This window comes from Eupeodes corollae, chromosome 2 (genome assembly GCF_945859685.1).
Source record: "Eupeodes corollae chromosome 2, idEupCoro1.1, whole genome shotgun sequence".
Classification (NCBI taxonomy): Eukaryota; Metazoa; Arthropoda; class Insecta; order Diptera; family Syrphidae; genus Eupeodes; species Eupeodes corollae.
This window is the reverse complement of record NC_079148.1, coordinates 48430529-48444416: the sequence shown is the minus strand read 5'-3', so window position 1 is coordinate 48444416 and position 13888 is coordinate 48430529. Positions and strand designations below refer to the sequence as shown.

Below are 13888 nucleotides of genomic sequence, written 5' to 3'. Positions count from 1 at the left end.
AATCCTAGAGTCAGCTTGATCTAACTTAGTGTAAAGTATTACAAAAATAAGTAAATGGTCTGAGCAATGCCAATTCCTTAAAAGGCCGCCCATTCTATGGATTGATTTAGAACGTTTTCTACGGATGCCTGAACTGCAGCTATATTTTCGAGACTTTGAAAACCTGTTATCTCACTGGTACTGCAATATCACACAACGAATATGTAAGTTTGAATTTTTGCCATTAATTTTTTATTGCTTTTTTACTAGGGCGAGAATTACCACAAAAACTTAGAGTTAACGTTGTTGCTGTCACCGATTCCGAATTTTGGCAGACGAAAAGCAACAAATCTGCCTAAACGACATTGACGAATTAAAAATAGCTAAATAAAATCTGATGTCCAACAAAGCTAATGAAGCTGAGGGCATGGTTGCAAAATATGGTTCCATTAATGGAATTTCAGCATAGTTCGCTCTCAATTTTTAAGAAAGAAGACACTCTGAACAGACGCACCAGTCTTCTAAACATGTGAATGTTTGAAGCCTTTGGCCAACAACCTGATAGGTCCATATGGAAAGGCTGGAAAAGATCTGGCCAATGATTTTGATGTTAAAAAAGGTTTCAAAAAATACGATGAAATGCCAGCGACTTCTTTAACATCGCTGTCGGAAGATCAAATGATTTGAATGACATGTTTTTGAGCATTGACGGAAGCGGAACTCTGTGAACTCTTGCAAATTGCTGCTTCTTTCGACTTAGAGGGCAATTGAGTTTTTAAGTTCTCTCTCGAGCATTATAAAGTCACACTTTACAAGTTACCACTTATCATCCCGGTTCTCACTTATGACGCTGAGGCTTGGACCTTGTCAAAGAAAGATGAGAACGTCTTAGGATGCTTCGAGAGATAAGATACAACGACATATTGTTACGGGCTGTATAGCGTCACTTATCTAGTCAAAAGAATAAAAGCCTTAGATGGGTAGGGGAAGGACCTCAACCAACTTGGCGTGTGAAATTAGAGATAGCTAGCTAGGGACCAAGTTGATTGAAGATTCATATTGCTATTAGATCTGTATTAAGTGTATAGTAAGGCGTTAGGTGTTCGTTCGTTTACTTTATCGTGATGCAATTCTTGAGTTTACCAAATGAATTGACGTGGGCAGTTTGAAGATTAGTAAAATGGTGCGCTTAGAAATTAAATTCAAAGTTGTCAAGTTCTTAGTAGAAAACCCGATACGTTAAGCATGTTGTAACTAGAGCAACGTCGCGTCGTCGTGTTATGGATTATTTTTCAAAATGTACAAAAAGGGAAGAAAATCTTTCACTGAAGATGTAAATATCAAAGCCTACCGAATCAACTATTGGAAAATAACTTCATACACCTATCATAAAAAAAAGAAAAAAAAAAGCAGAACGCAAACGTCAGAAACTTCTCCAAATGTCTTACTTCCGATAGTACTTGCATTTAAGTGTACCTAATGATACCTGGATGCATACACCTAAACTAGTCATAGCTTTACTACGTGTATGCTGTGCAACCCCGTTGCGTCGTGCCTTCAATTTTTTTGTTTTGTTGGGCTCCATCTGTGCTACTAAGAGTTCCGACTTCTTCCAACTACGTCTCGTCTAACGTAACGACTCGCTTCTTTTTTAAAGTCGGATTATACCTTTTGCTACTATATTTGAGCAAACAATCATGTTGGTTGAATAGATGGCGCCCGGAAAAGACTTCTTTTATGCTTGTAGCATAAGCTTGCTTCAAGACCCTCTCATATAAATATACATATAAGTTTAAATGAAAACTAAACACACACCATAAATACAAAAAACGAGAACCAAAATGCATGCAACAGATACTTCATACTTTATGCAGCTTCGTGAATTGTATGGACAGATGGTTCAAATAAATCAAATAAACATAAATGTTAACAACACCAAACATGGTATTAATGTACATACGAATATTTCTACTGAATACAAGCGTTTTAGATGCACCATTTTATAGGTGTAGACTTATAGGTATTCAAAAATTGATGGAGTTTTTTTTGTTTTGTTTTTGATGTATGTTTAGTTAAAGATAGGTTAATGTTCAATAAAGATTCTTTTTTTCTAATAAAATGTTATTACAGATTGATTTCCAATCAACTTTATTATCTTCCCTTAATTATTATTCGAATTCGTTTATACTGAATGAAAATTAAAGTTTTATATAAGTTTAAAGCTGGATCTTTATTTTTTATTTCAAGCACATTTTCAATTATACAAAAGAGGTTGTTTGATTACCCTTAGGAGAGTTCAACAGGTTCGTTGTTGGAAGTAAAGTGAAAATAAAAACTATTTGAAAAAACCGGAGGTGCTGTATTATGCATCAAAAAGAAGGAAGCTTGTTCCACGAATTGACTTTCAACTTCATTTTTCTCATTCATTATCATTATAAAATATAAAAGGAAAAAAATGTCTTTAATGCTGATTTATGAGTACGGAAATAGGGAATAGGTTTCAAAAATGCAACGCTCTCAAGAAGATTTTGGAAAAGACAAAGAGAGGCTTTGAAAAGAACATTGATCCTAGATGTCTGAATATTGCAAAGACATTTTTGTATAATTTAGAGGCACTTAAAAGGCTATAAATACCTTTATGTGTTACATTTAACTACAGTGCGGGGAAATAGGGAAGGATTAAAGAGGATATACTATGGATATGGGAAGGAAAAACAAAGTTTAGTGAAGCTTTCTATATTGTTAATGAAAGGCCGAAATAGTGATCAAAGGTGATCTATGATACACATATACCAAGGACTACAAGTTTTTGAGTTTCAATGAAGCAAGCGCCACATATGACTATAGCAGCAATGGGGCTGGGTTAAGCATTAAGGACAGGAGACAGCAATAAGTTTCTGAAGCATTCAATTCTACACGGCTGGTAATTCCTCATTGGAAAAACTTTTCAAGGTAGGAACTGACAAAACTGAACCTTGGAAAGGACTTGTTTTTTGAATTTTAGACTCAAACACAAGCAGTCCAATTTGTATTGAACGGTTTGAAAAGTAATTTCTAAGACAACGAAAAAGATTGATCAATACCAAAAGCACGTATTCTTGATGCGAAATCAAACGCCTTTGGAATATGAAGTGTAATAATCTTACTTTCTCCAAGACGATGTAAATATTTGTTGCACTATTTAGTTAGATAAGCCATCAGATCACCAGTGGGAGTGGAACTATTGCTACCAAAGCCGTACTGCTGGTCATTAATAACGAGTTCTTGGAGATATTTTTTTCAACTAATGATTAATCAGTGTTTCGATGACCTTGAAAAGAAGGGACGTGATTGCAATTGGACGCCATTTTTAGGGTTTAGCTGGAAGAATACTGTTCCATCGACTTGGAAAGAGACTCGTAGAACTTGATAGATAAAAAGGCTAGCGCAGCGTTTTTTTTTAGTATGCATAGGAAGGATACTATCCCAGCCAGAGGATTTGTGTATGTCGAAGTCTTTCAGTACTCTTGCAACTGTACTGCGAAAGGAGAATTGTCCCGTACAATCTCAAGTGCAAGAGGACCCATGACACTCTCTGGTAGCCTCAAAATGACGGCAAACTGTGTTGCAAGCAAATTCGCTTCATCAATCGAGCTTACATAGAATCGTCCTTCTGAGCGAACGTTGGAACCCAGGATGACGTTGTCTTACGTACTTTTTCTTATAAACGACCAGAAATATTTACTGCCTTTGGGACATTGTATTATTTGTTTGCCGTAATTTTTGGTCATGTAAAAATTTGAGCCATCAAATATGACTACTGTAGGTCTTTCTAGCATCACATTAACGACTTGATTAAATCCGCAAAAACCCCAGCATACCTTCCTCCGGGTGTTGTCTGGCGAGAAAAAATGGTTAAATATTCCACATTCGCGTAGTACCGTAATGGAATAAATCTTTTACGACCAAAATTAGGCTGAAAAGTTTACTGATGAAAGCTCTTTACGGTTGAATTGCTGAATATTTGGAATGAAATTTACTTAAACATAATTTGTTAAAATACCGATAAAAAGCACTAATTGGGACGTAAATGGTAGTACAAAGGTCTCTCATACCAGAGATCTAAGTTGGTGTCGCCCAAAAGTTATTTAACAGGTACTGCCTCTTGCCAGAAATTGAAAAAACTTCCAAGAGTGTCATGAGAAGTGCTTCTAAAATAAGTCTATTGGACTAGTAAAACAAGGGAACTATAGGACCCTGACATTTCTCGAACATAGGAATGGTTAAGAGTTTTATAATAAATTCTCCAAGTATGTGATTAAGTTCTCGTGCCTTAATATGCTCCTATTACAGCCAATTCGGTCTTGAAAACTTTTTGCTTAAAAATAACGTCCTTCTTGACTTGGCGTAGCCTCAAATGACTTCTGTAGGAGCTGTATGGACGAAGAAGAAGAGGAAACAATCTCCCATCTCCTATGCACTTGCCCTGCTCTTTCACTCAGACGCAAACTTCATCTGGGGGACTACTCTTTTGATAATCCCAGTGAACGAGCTAAAAAGGATATCAAATATCTTCTTCGCTTTATAAAAAGCTCAAAATGGTTCGACTAGTTAGAAGTAATTCTCTAGATTCATGTGGTATCACAACGGGCCTTTCTCTTGGCCTAAGTGTGTGGATTTTTTTTTTTAATCCGCAGCCACGTTAACCTAACCTAACCTAACCTAATGTCCCAAAAATTACGAAATCTATTAACAAAACTACTGTAATTTATGAAATTAAGTGTAACTAAGTTCTTAAAAAAAATGAAACTAGGTATTTTACAGGTTGCAATTACGGAAATGGAGCATTTTAAAAATGAAAGAAGTATTTATTCGTCCAATCAAGTTTAACAGATACAGTTCGAAAAATTTAAACAAGGTATAGTTGGAATATTGATTGAAATTAGTGACCAGAAATACCATAACTAAATAATTAGATGTTGCTCATAGAATTATTTATAGTAGGGAATTTTTTCATCAAGAATACTCTATGATAACAACCAGGAGAGTGAAAGAAGAAATTCAAAGCTTATCCAAAACATTTTGATAAAAAATTGCGTAAACGCCAGCATGTGATATTCCAAACCTTAACTAATTCTGTAATAGTTGTGATGGAACATTAAATAATAAATAAGAATCTGACTGAAGTCATTAAGTTCCAAAATACAATTTTGCCTTATTTGCCTTTAAAGAACCTTATTTTTTTTAATTGAATTTTCTCGTAACAAGGACTTCCTTGTCTCGTTATACTTTTTTGTTAACGATTAGAGGTATAACAACAATGTCGCAATCCTTCACTAGATGATATCTACAAATTATATGTTCTTTTCCAACACTTTAACACAACACTTAACGTCTTCTTTTAAGATCTACACAAAGAGACAATCATCAGAAAAATTTACATATTAATACATTTTACCGTTTCTATGACTTAAATTCAACACGTTCTGTACATATCAACCTATCTATATATTTTTTCTCTAACTCTGTAATATTTTCAGAAAGAAACTAACAACAACAACAACACAATTTACGTCCATCACAAATCATCGCATATCTCCTCAATTAATGTGATTGTGTGTGAAGCTTTGCAAAAGCTGATTCTATATCTACTCTTACTAACTGCTGCTTGCGAAGTCATCAGTTATTTAAACCGCCCTGAAAATTCTTGTTTTTGTTCTTGTAACAGCTTCGACCCCAGCATGCTCCTTTCACACATTCTATCAGCACAACGCACCACCTATAAACTCGTCCCCATATATTTTTTTGGTCTATACCTACATAGTTATAGATAGTAGCTAGGTTAGCAAAATGTATCTATGTCCATCTAAGCTCCTAGAAGCTATATACATAGACAAATACACCAAGCCCAACAACTATTATTATCATTCAGCTCAAACAACCATTTCACTAACAAGATTGCTGTGCACACAGACTCAACAGATATGCTCCACGCTCCCGGCTGCTGAAGGCTTCAGCTTCAGCTTCAGTTTCAGCTCCAGCAGTAGCAGTAGCAACATCAGCAGCAGTAGCTTCCATATACTCTCTCTATATTGTCCTCCATTCACAATTTGCCATTTAATTTGCAAGTCCCTGCGAATATACGAATGCAACAAAAGCCAAAAAAGGAGTAACAAACCAAACCAAACAAAACAAACAAAAAGAAAGAAAAACAAAAACAAAACCCAACAAACGAAAGAAAAAAAACTAAAAGAAAAGAAAAGATACAACAAAAATAAGAAAAAAAATAAGATACAAACTTACGTATCTACAGATACATTTTATAAACCTACGAGATACAAGAACGAAACGAGTATCTCTAACTAAACGAAAGAAACAACAGAGCAAATAGAAAAACACAGAAATGCCAGTTTGTACCTATAGTTGCTTCTGACTGTCGACTTTAATTAATGGTGTCTGTTCCGTGCACGTTCCTGTACTACTATTCCTACTGATGCTGGAAACTGCTTATATGTAGATACTTCTACGGCTATGTTTAGAGATGTAGCTAAAAGTTGAAGCTGATGCTTCGGGCCGAGTTCAGAGCGAGACATGTTCTTCCAAGTGGAACACCATATCGTCGAAATGAAGGAACAATTCAGATTTCGACAACTCAATTTATGAATAGGAAAGTAGGTTCTCAGTAAAAGACGACTCCTTTCCTTCACATAATTTCAGGACCTATAATACATCGCCCTCGTCGTCGTCGTTCGTCGTTCGTCGTCGTCGTGTGTCATTGAGTCGTTTTTGTTGTTCCCCAAAACTAAACTTAACTACATATATCGCAACGCAATCTCAACGAACTATCTCGTAATGTATCTAGGACTAATTTGGTAAATGTCATTAAGCCATTTGCAGATTGAATTTAAATTAAGAGCAGATGTCGATGTCGATGTCGAAGTCTCTGCTCTGATGCTGATGGTGTTTTATTCGCATAAAAGAGTGTATTGTATTCTATACGCCTTAAATACAAACTCAAACTCAGAGTTCACTGTGACTGTGATTTTGTAACGTTATGAACTGTGTAGTAGGTAGGTAGGTAGGTAGGATGTGGTGTACTTTATACGTTGACACACCAAAAGCACCCCCGAAACACACCAACGAACCAACTGCAACCCTTGTGTGTGGTCTCGTTCTCGTCTATTCAATTTCACCCACAATAAATTTAGCGAAAACTAATTTTACTTATTTTCCAAAAAGGGGGTTCTATGAACTGTAGTAGTAGTATAGGTAACGGCAGATGTTCTATATGATGATAATAAAGTGACAGCGATGGACGGACGGCACGATGCGGCGGTGGCGGTTCTAACCTCAACAAAAGACAGAACTTACATACTACGAAGGTTGTATACGAGTATTTACCCAACCAAGTATTGCCAGGTTTTGTATAAATATTGCATTGATACTATTTGCTTAAGTAGTGCACAAAATTATGCTTGTCACTTTCCAATGATTAAAGTTGAAAGGGTAATTTTGACAGATGGAAAAGTAAGGCTTTTATAGTAATTTTTACCAAAAAGTTTCTATTTATAAAAATTATCACTCAAAAAGACCTCCCATTAGATTGTAACATTTCCATTGCAATTTTGCATCTGTGAAATTCTTCAAACTAGTGGTTGTCACTTTATTTTGACAGATACAATTTTATATTTTTTGTAAAATGACAAAATAAATCTAGCACAACAATCTTGTCAACAGTGCTGTCAAAAAAGAGTGTGATCAGAAACAAAGTTGCCAACTTATTTAGACTTTTTGATTTTTATATAAAGCATAAACTGTCACTTATGATATAGAACTTATTAAACGAACCTAATGGCTTGTTTTTGTAAAGAGACTGATCAGATTCATAGGAATGACAAAATATATACATTCGTGGGTTAGTTTGGCAATTTGGAAAATGTGTAGTATTTTTGTTTAAGTCAATTTTGTGGGAGCTAAAAAATACGCTTCTAGAACTACTCCATTGTATTCGGACACTTATTTCGTCTTGCTTCTATCCATATACCCATAACAGATGTATCGGGGTGCATTCAAAATGTATGTGTATATACAGCTCATTAGTTTTACCGTTATATTATTAACAGAAATTAATCAATGGGCTTCGACGTATGGATAAGATATAGAGTTGATAGATTTAACAAATAGATGAACAAACATAATAAAGACGTAGATGTCAGATTTAGTTACAGGAAAAAAATTAGTTTCAAATGCGTCTTTAAGTCAAACAAAATGCTAAATCATACAAAACTTTAAGTCAAACTTTCAAACTAATGGGGTTTTCCATAGACAAGTTTAGATTTCGATCAAAACTGGATTTTAATTCGTGTCACATGGAATACGATTGGAATTATGTACATTATTTTGTTTTTCATTATTTTAGTGTAACTTCGTGTACGTATTAACAAGTGCGGTATAGTTGTTATGTTTTCATCTAAATGTTTGCTTATAATTGTATAAATATTAGTGGAAAGGAGGATAAATCTGACGAAAAATCCAGGTTTGCAGACTTGATATTAAAGTGAAAATAAATCAATTTATTTTGTCCCACGGAATACAAAATCAATCGAAATTTATGTTTTGACAGATCTAGATCAAAACAAAATTGATTTATTTTACCCATGGAAAACCCATAAGTGTATCACATGTAGATAGAGAAGTGTTGTTGATGCAGAGCTATAAAGGAGCAATCGAAATGAGACTCAACACGCTCTACGAATAATAATAATTTTCACTGCATTTGTTATGAATCAATTCTAATATATTGAATTTTGACAGGTAGAAGCTGTCAATGCAGAAATTCCATATGATGATTACAATATTGATCTAACTTCTTGTGACAACTAGGCAACCAGAGGCTCTAAAAATTCATAATTCCAGACTTTAAAAGTGTTTAGTATTTCCAACTGCAATAGTCAAACCTTATCAAAACATCAAATTCAAAATGGTTCTTCTCAAATAAAAATGAAAAAAATATCATGAGGAAATGAATCTTTCCATAAAATTGTATCCATTTTTATAACAATTATTAGTTTTCACTTGAGTTTGAGTTCTATCTTTAGCAATGTCAAAGCCCTGGCAGATTGACAGATAAACCACCATCCAAGTGACAACCAATCTATTTTAAAAATAGGACTTAATTAAATTATCCCCAATATGTTAATTGCTAAATTCTTCGCATTGGCAACAATGGCGAAGTGGTAACGCATCACCAAACCCAACGAAACCAAACCAAATACAATACCAAGTTATTCTAGGTCCAAGTGCTAGTGCACCCTCTGCAATGCCTGCACAAACAACAGAGGTGTTTCGATCTTCTTCTCTATGCATGCACGAATAGCAAGCAGGAATGACGATGACAAATACTATAATATATGTAAATGTACTTACTCTTGCATTCGTTGGCGTCAGTGTCGGTGGCACGTCCCCATGGCCGATCAAAGTAAAACGGCTTGCAGCGCTCGCATTCAAAACCGGCGGTATTGTGTTTGCAGTCGCACACCAATTGGCCGTCCTCGCCGTTTGCCACACACTCGGAAGCATGCCCATTGCACTTGCATCGTCCGCCAACAGCGAAATCTGATACGGCATAATGCTGCCCAAGAGCTGCAGCACTAGATGTCCCCATCACTGTTGATGTTGATGATAATGATGATGATGACGACGATGACGATAATGGTGCTGATAGTTTGCCAGTGAATTTTGTTTCGATAGCGCTGTTGGTGTCCACGGATTTGTCGTTAGTGTATTTGCGTTCACCGTCTGCCATGCTAATGCCAAAGCGATTAGTGACAAGTAAGTCGCGTGGCACATCCAATCGGTGGAATATCACACGAATATCTGTTGCTGTAACCCAGTCCTGCAGCACCAGCGAGGAATCAATGTCGTTTGCCGATGGACGTCCTTCGAGAGTATTAAAAGCGAACCGATGGATATCGCCCGATGTGCGTTGCGAGCTCAGACAGCGGGCCTCCTGTTCGTTGAATTTACTTATCTTAGCTCGGTCGGGTCGGCCGTAGAACTTGTGACACTGTGAGCTGTAGAACTGGAATGGTTGCCAAGTTTTTCGATGGTCCAGACTTTTGTATATGGCCATCGAGTCTGGCCGCGGGGACTTTGGACAGAAAGTAAGACTGACATAGGTGAGCTCATACTTCTTGCCCAGCGAAATGGTCAGAGTGACATTGTCAGGTGGGGAGTTATCGCCAGCCAGTGGTATTGGTACCGATGCAGATCGCCAGCATGTAACGTTATTGGAATTGTTCAGGTCAGTTAGGGCAGATGCTGGATAACGCAGTTCGGGGTTAGCGTCGTCACACACACTGCACGAAGTGGTTCGGTCATTCCTATCGACCTCACAATATCGTTCCGGCTGCCTCAGGCCACAAGTGGAAGAAGCTTCCACCGGATTGCCATATGCAGCGTTCACAAAGCTCGGAACACATTTCCGACCCTTTCCATCGGCTGAATAACAAGGGTCATTCGAGTGGTCCGACGCAATGACCACGAACAAAATGTTCAAAAACACCAACAGGCTACTTAAAGTGGACATTTCTTTTTATTATTTTATTTTAAAAAACAACCACAACGACGACACACAACAATAAAATAAAACAAGTTAAGAATACTGAAAAATTTGAAAACCGGTCGCGCACTGTCGCCACACTCATCCACATCCACACGTTCTCTGGCGCGGATAGTTTTGTTTGTTTGGCGCGGTATTAATTAGACCGGAACAACACTACTTGCTAATTGTTGGTCTCGAATAACGTGCCCCAAGTCTCGATTCGACCCTCAACCAATGATGATGCTGGACCTGGACGACACACGAAGACGACGACGACGTAGACGTTTCGTTTCGTATACGACGACCACTAGCATTCCTTGCATTAATTTAAGGGACCAAGAAAGAGCTTTAGTTCGCTTTGTTTGTTTCTTATACGACAACAAAAATAAAGGTGAGTACCTACTTTTATTTTTCACTTTTATTTTATTCCCGAAACTTCACAGTTCACACGTTTTCGAACCCGAACAGCGGATTCATCGTTGTCGGTCGATGCAAAATTTACCCGTCACGAAATGTTTACTTTCCTGGCACTATCACTGTCACTGGTACTGGTACTCTGGACTCTGGCGCAAGAGGCGACACACAGTCTGATTCAGAAAATGGAAACACTGATGCAGCACTATGTTCCTTCAGGGCCATTAGCATAATTTGATTCGAACACCCAACAACATCCGTTCCTGTGCCATCGAAAGCAACCTTTTTTACTTTTTTTTAATCTGGAGAACGAGGAGGGAGGAATAGGTAGATAGGTATACCAATACCCGTGACAATTAAAATATGAATGAGCTATAAGATCCAAGAACCAAACGAGAAAACCCAGCGTTAAGCGAATTCGATTTCAACTCGACGAGAGATTGTATGCAACTAATGTTGCTCGATGTTGTCGCTGCCTGCACAGCCTCACATTTTATTGGCATTATCCAGATACACAGCAGAAACAGCAGCAGCACCAGGCGTAGAAGTCGTAGCAGTTCGTAGCAGGCGTAGCAGCTCGGAGAAGGTAGATAGATGTCTGGCTTTAGCTCTAGCTCTGGATGTGGTGAGGTTTGTTCTTCATTTAGTTGAGTTTATCTGACAGGTACTCTCGCCGCGCATCATCATGGTTGCGTGAAGAAAGTATCTGAAATTCAGATTGGGAAAGAGGCTGCAAGAAAGGTTTCTCTCTTATTGGATGCGCTACCGTATTCATGTTGAGTGACATTACAGTTGGTTGCTATGTTAGTAAAATGTTGCAGAGAATGTTTCGCACAGCTCTCTGCGGATTTTTCTCCAGAAAAATAGGGGATGTTTGTTTTTCTTTGTTGATATTGTTCTGTTGGGTGAAATGAATGAATTAGGTTAAAAATGGTTTAGTCTAAAAAGTCTTTGATGTTGCTTTAAGTTTAAACTATTTGAATATATTGCATTTACTAAACATATGCAGGCTATCCGACAGATAGATTTGAGGGATGGAATTAGTTAATCCGATGAGTATTTTCTAGTCTTTCTAAGACCAAAGAATGTTATTTCAAGAGGCTTTATCTCAACGCTTAATATAAGTACAACTTTTAAGTAACAAAATGATTGTTTCAATTTTATTTCTTAAAAACTGTTAGTTAAATATTTCTATTTCTACGTTTGGATCGATTAAATAAACTTTAATTTCTGTTTACTAAAATTCCATCACATCTTCTGTCAAGTTTTTCTTTATCTGCGCATCATGTTGCAGAAAGTTTTGATAAAATTTTATTAATTTTCTTGCAATGTTGCATAAAAATAACAATTCAAAATCAGTGCCATCCTACCACCACAGATTTTGGGTTCTCTTGCAACATTGCATCTTTAGGGGAATAAAACAGATCGTAATCAAATTTTGTATAGATGTGTATATGCACGACGAAAACTTATGTCAAATAAGTTCGGATCACTGTCAGAATTATCTTTATGCAAACAAATAGAACTCAATTAGTCTTAAAATATTTCTTAAACATAGGGTAAAAAAGAATAAATTTTAAAGCTCATCTTGAATGTTCTTTTTCTTTTTGAAGTTTTGACAAAGAGGGAATAATTTTGAAGAAGGTTTCCAATGTTATGTTTAAAATGTGCTTTCTAATCAAAGGTTTCGTTTTAGTATTTAAATAAAACCTTTTTTTGTTGGAGAAATCTGTGGATCTTTTATTTCACTATAAAAAGAAAAGTATGCAACTACCAATAGAGGGTGTTTAAATTTTAAGGCCCAATGTTGAATGTGAACCACAGCTAGACTTCAGGTTGCTTTTTGCATTTCATTTGACATTACTCAATTTCAGGCTAACTCAATTCTAACCATACAAATTTACACAAAATCAGTCAACGCGTTAAATTTATTAATGCTTATCGTGCACTTCTTGATTTATTCGGTCAATTTAATACTCCAAATTTTATTACATTATGCATGAAGACTTGCACTTACACGCTTACAAGGTAAAATCGACTTAAGAACTAATGCCTTATGACCATTTTAAGCTAATGGTCGACAATGGTCAGAATGGTGGAAAAAAAATTCAGGAATTCTTAAAAACAATCGTCTTTAGTGATGAGAGACTTTTTCAATTCAAAGGATTCGTCAATAAACATAATTTCCACATTTTGAGCAAATAATATTGAAAGAGTGACTGTCGAAAAACCAATGGACCAACAGAGAGTGACTTTTTGGTGTGTAATATGGATTGGTTTAATCATTGGACCGTATTTTTTTTTCAAAATGAGTCTGGTCAGGACATTGCTGTGAATGGTATTCGCTATAGTGAGCTGGTAACGAACTTTTTATGGCCCGAATTGGAAGATATGGATGTAAGAAAACAATGTATCTTTTGAGTGACAAATTCAATGAACATGTTTTCTAACTTGGTGGTGATGTCAATTGGCCGCCAAGATCATGTGATTTAGCACCGTTGGAAAGAAAGAAAGATGCTTTGGGGTTATATGAAGGAAAAGGTGGATGTCGATAAACCAGCAACAATTCCAAAGCTAAAGGATTATATAATTCGACACATTAAAGACATAAAACCTCAATTATGTCTCAGCGTCTTCGAAAATTAGAACTATCAGATGGAGGTGTGCAGCCTGTGTTTGGTGCCATATATAATTGACCCATAGCAATATTAATATAATAAAAAGAGGCTGGAATGCGACCCATTTGTCTTGCTAAAAAGTTTGTCTATATGTACTCGTATCAATTTTTACCAAATTTGCGTACTATTTTTTGTAGATTTTATTTTTTATAAAAAAACGGACTGTTGGATTTTTATGTAAAAATTACTGAATATTGAAAACAATATTTTCTGTGAAATAAAATAAATTTGAAGC

At 36.2% G+C, this 13888-nt stretch overlaps 1 protein-coding gene across 1 annotated transcript in view; it reads right to left on the bottom strand.

The window, feature by feature from the left end:
• LOC129945602 (netrin-B) overlaps positions 1–11528 on the bottom strand; it is a 126894-nt gene extending 115366 nt beyond the window's left edge. Inside the window, exon 1 of the mRNA XM_056055434.1 lies at positions 9385–11528. Coding sequence (XP_055911409.1) covers positions 9385–10546 — 1162 coding nt within the window. The 5' untranslated portion in view covers positions 10547–11528. The remainder of the gene's footprint in view (positions 1–9384) is intronic.
• Between the last annotated feature and the right edge of the window lie 2360 nt (positions 11529–13888).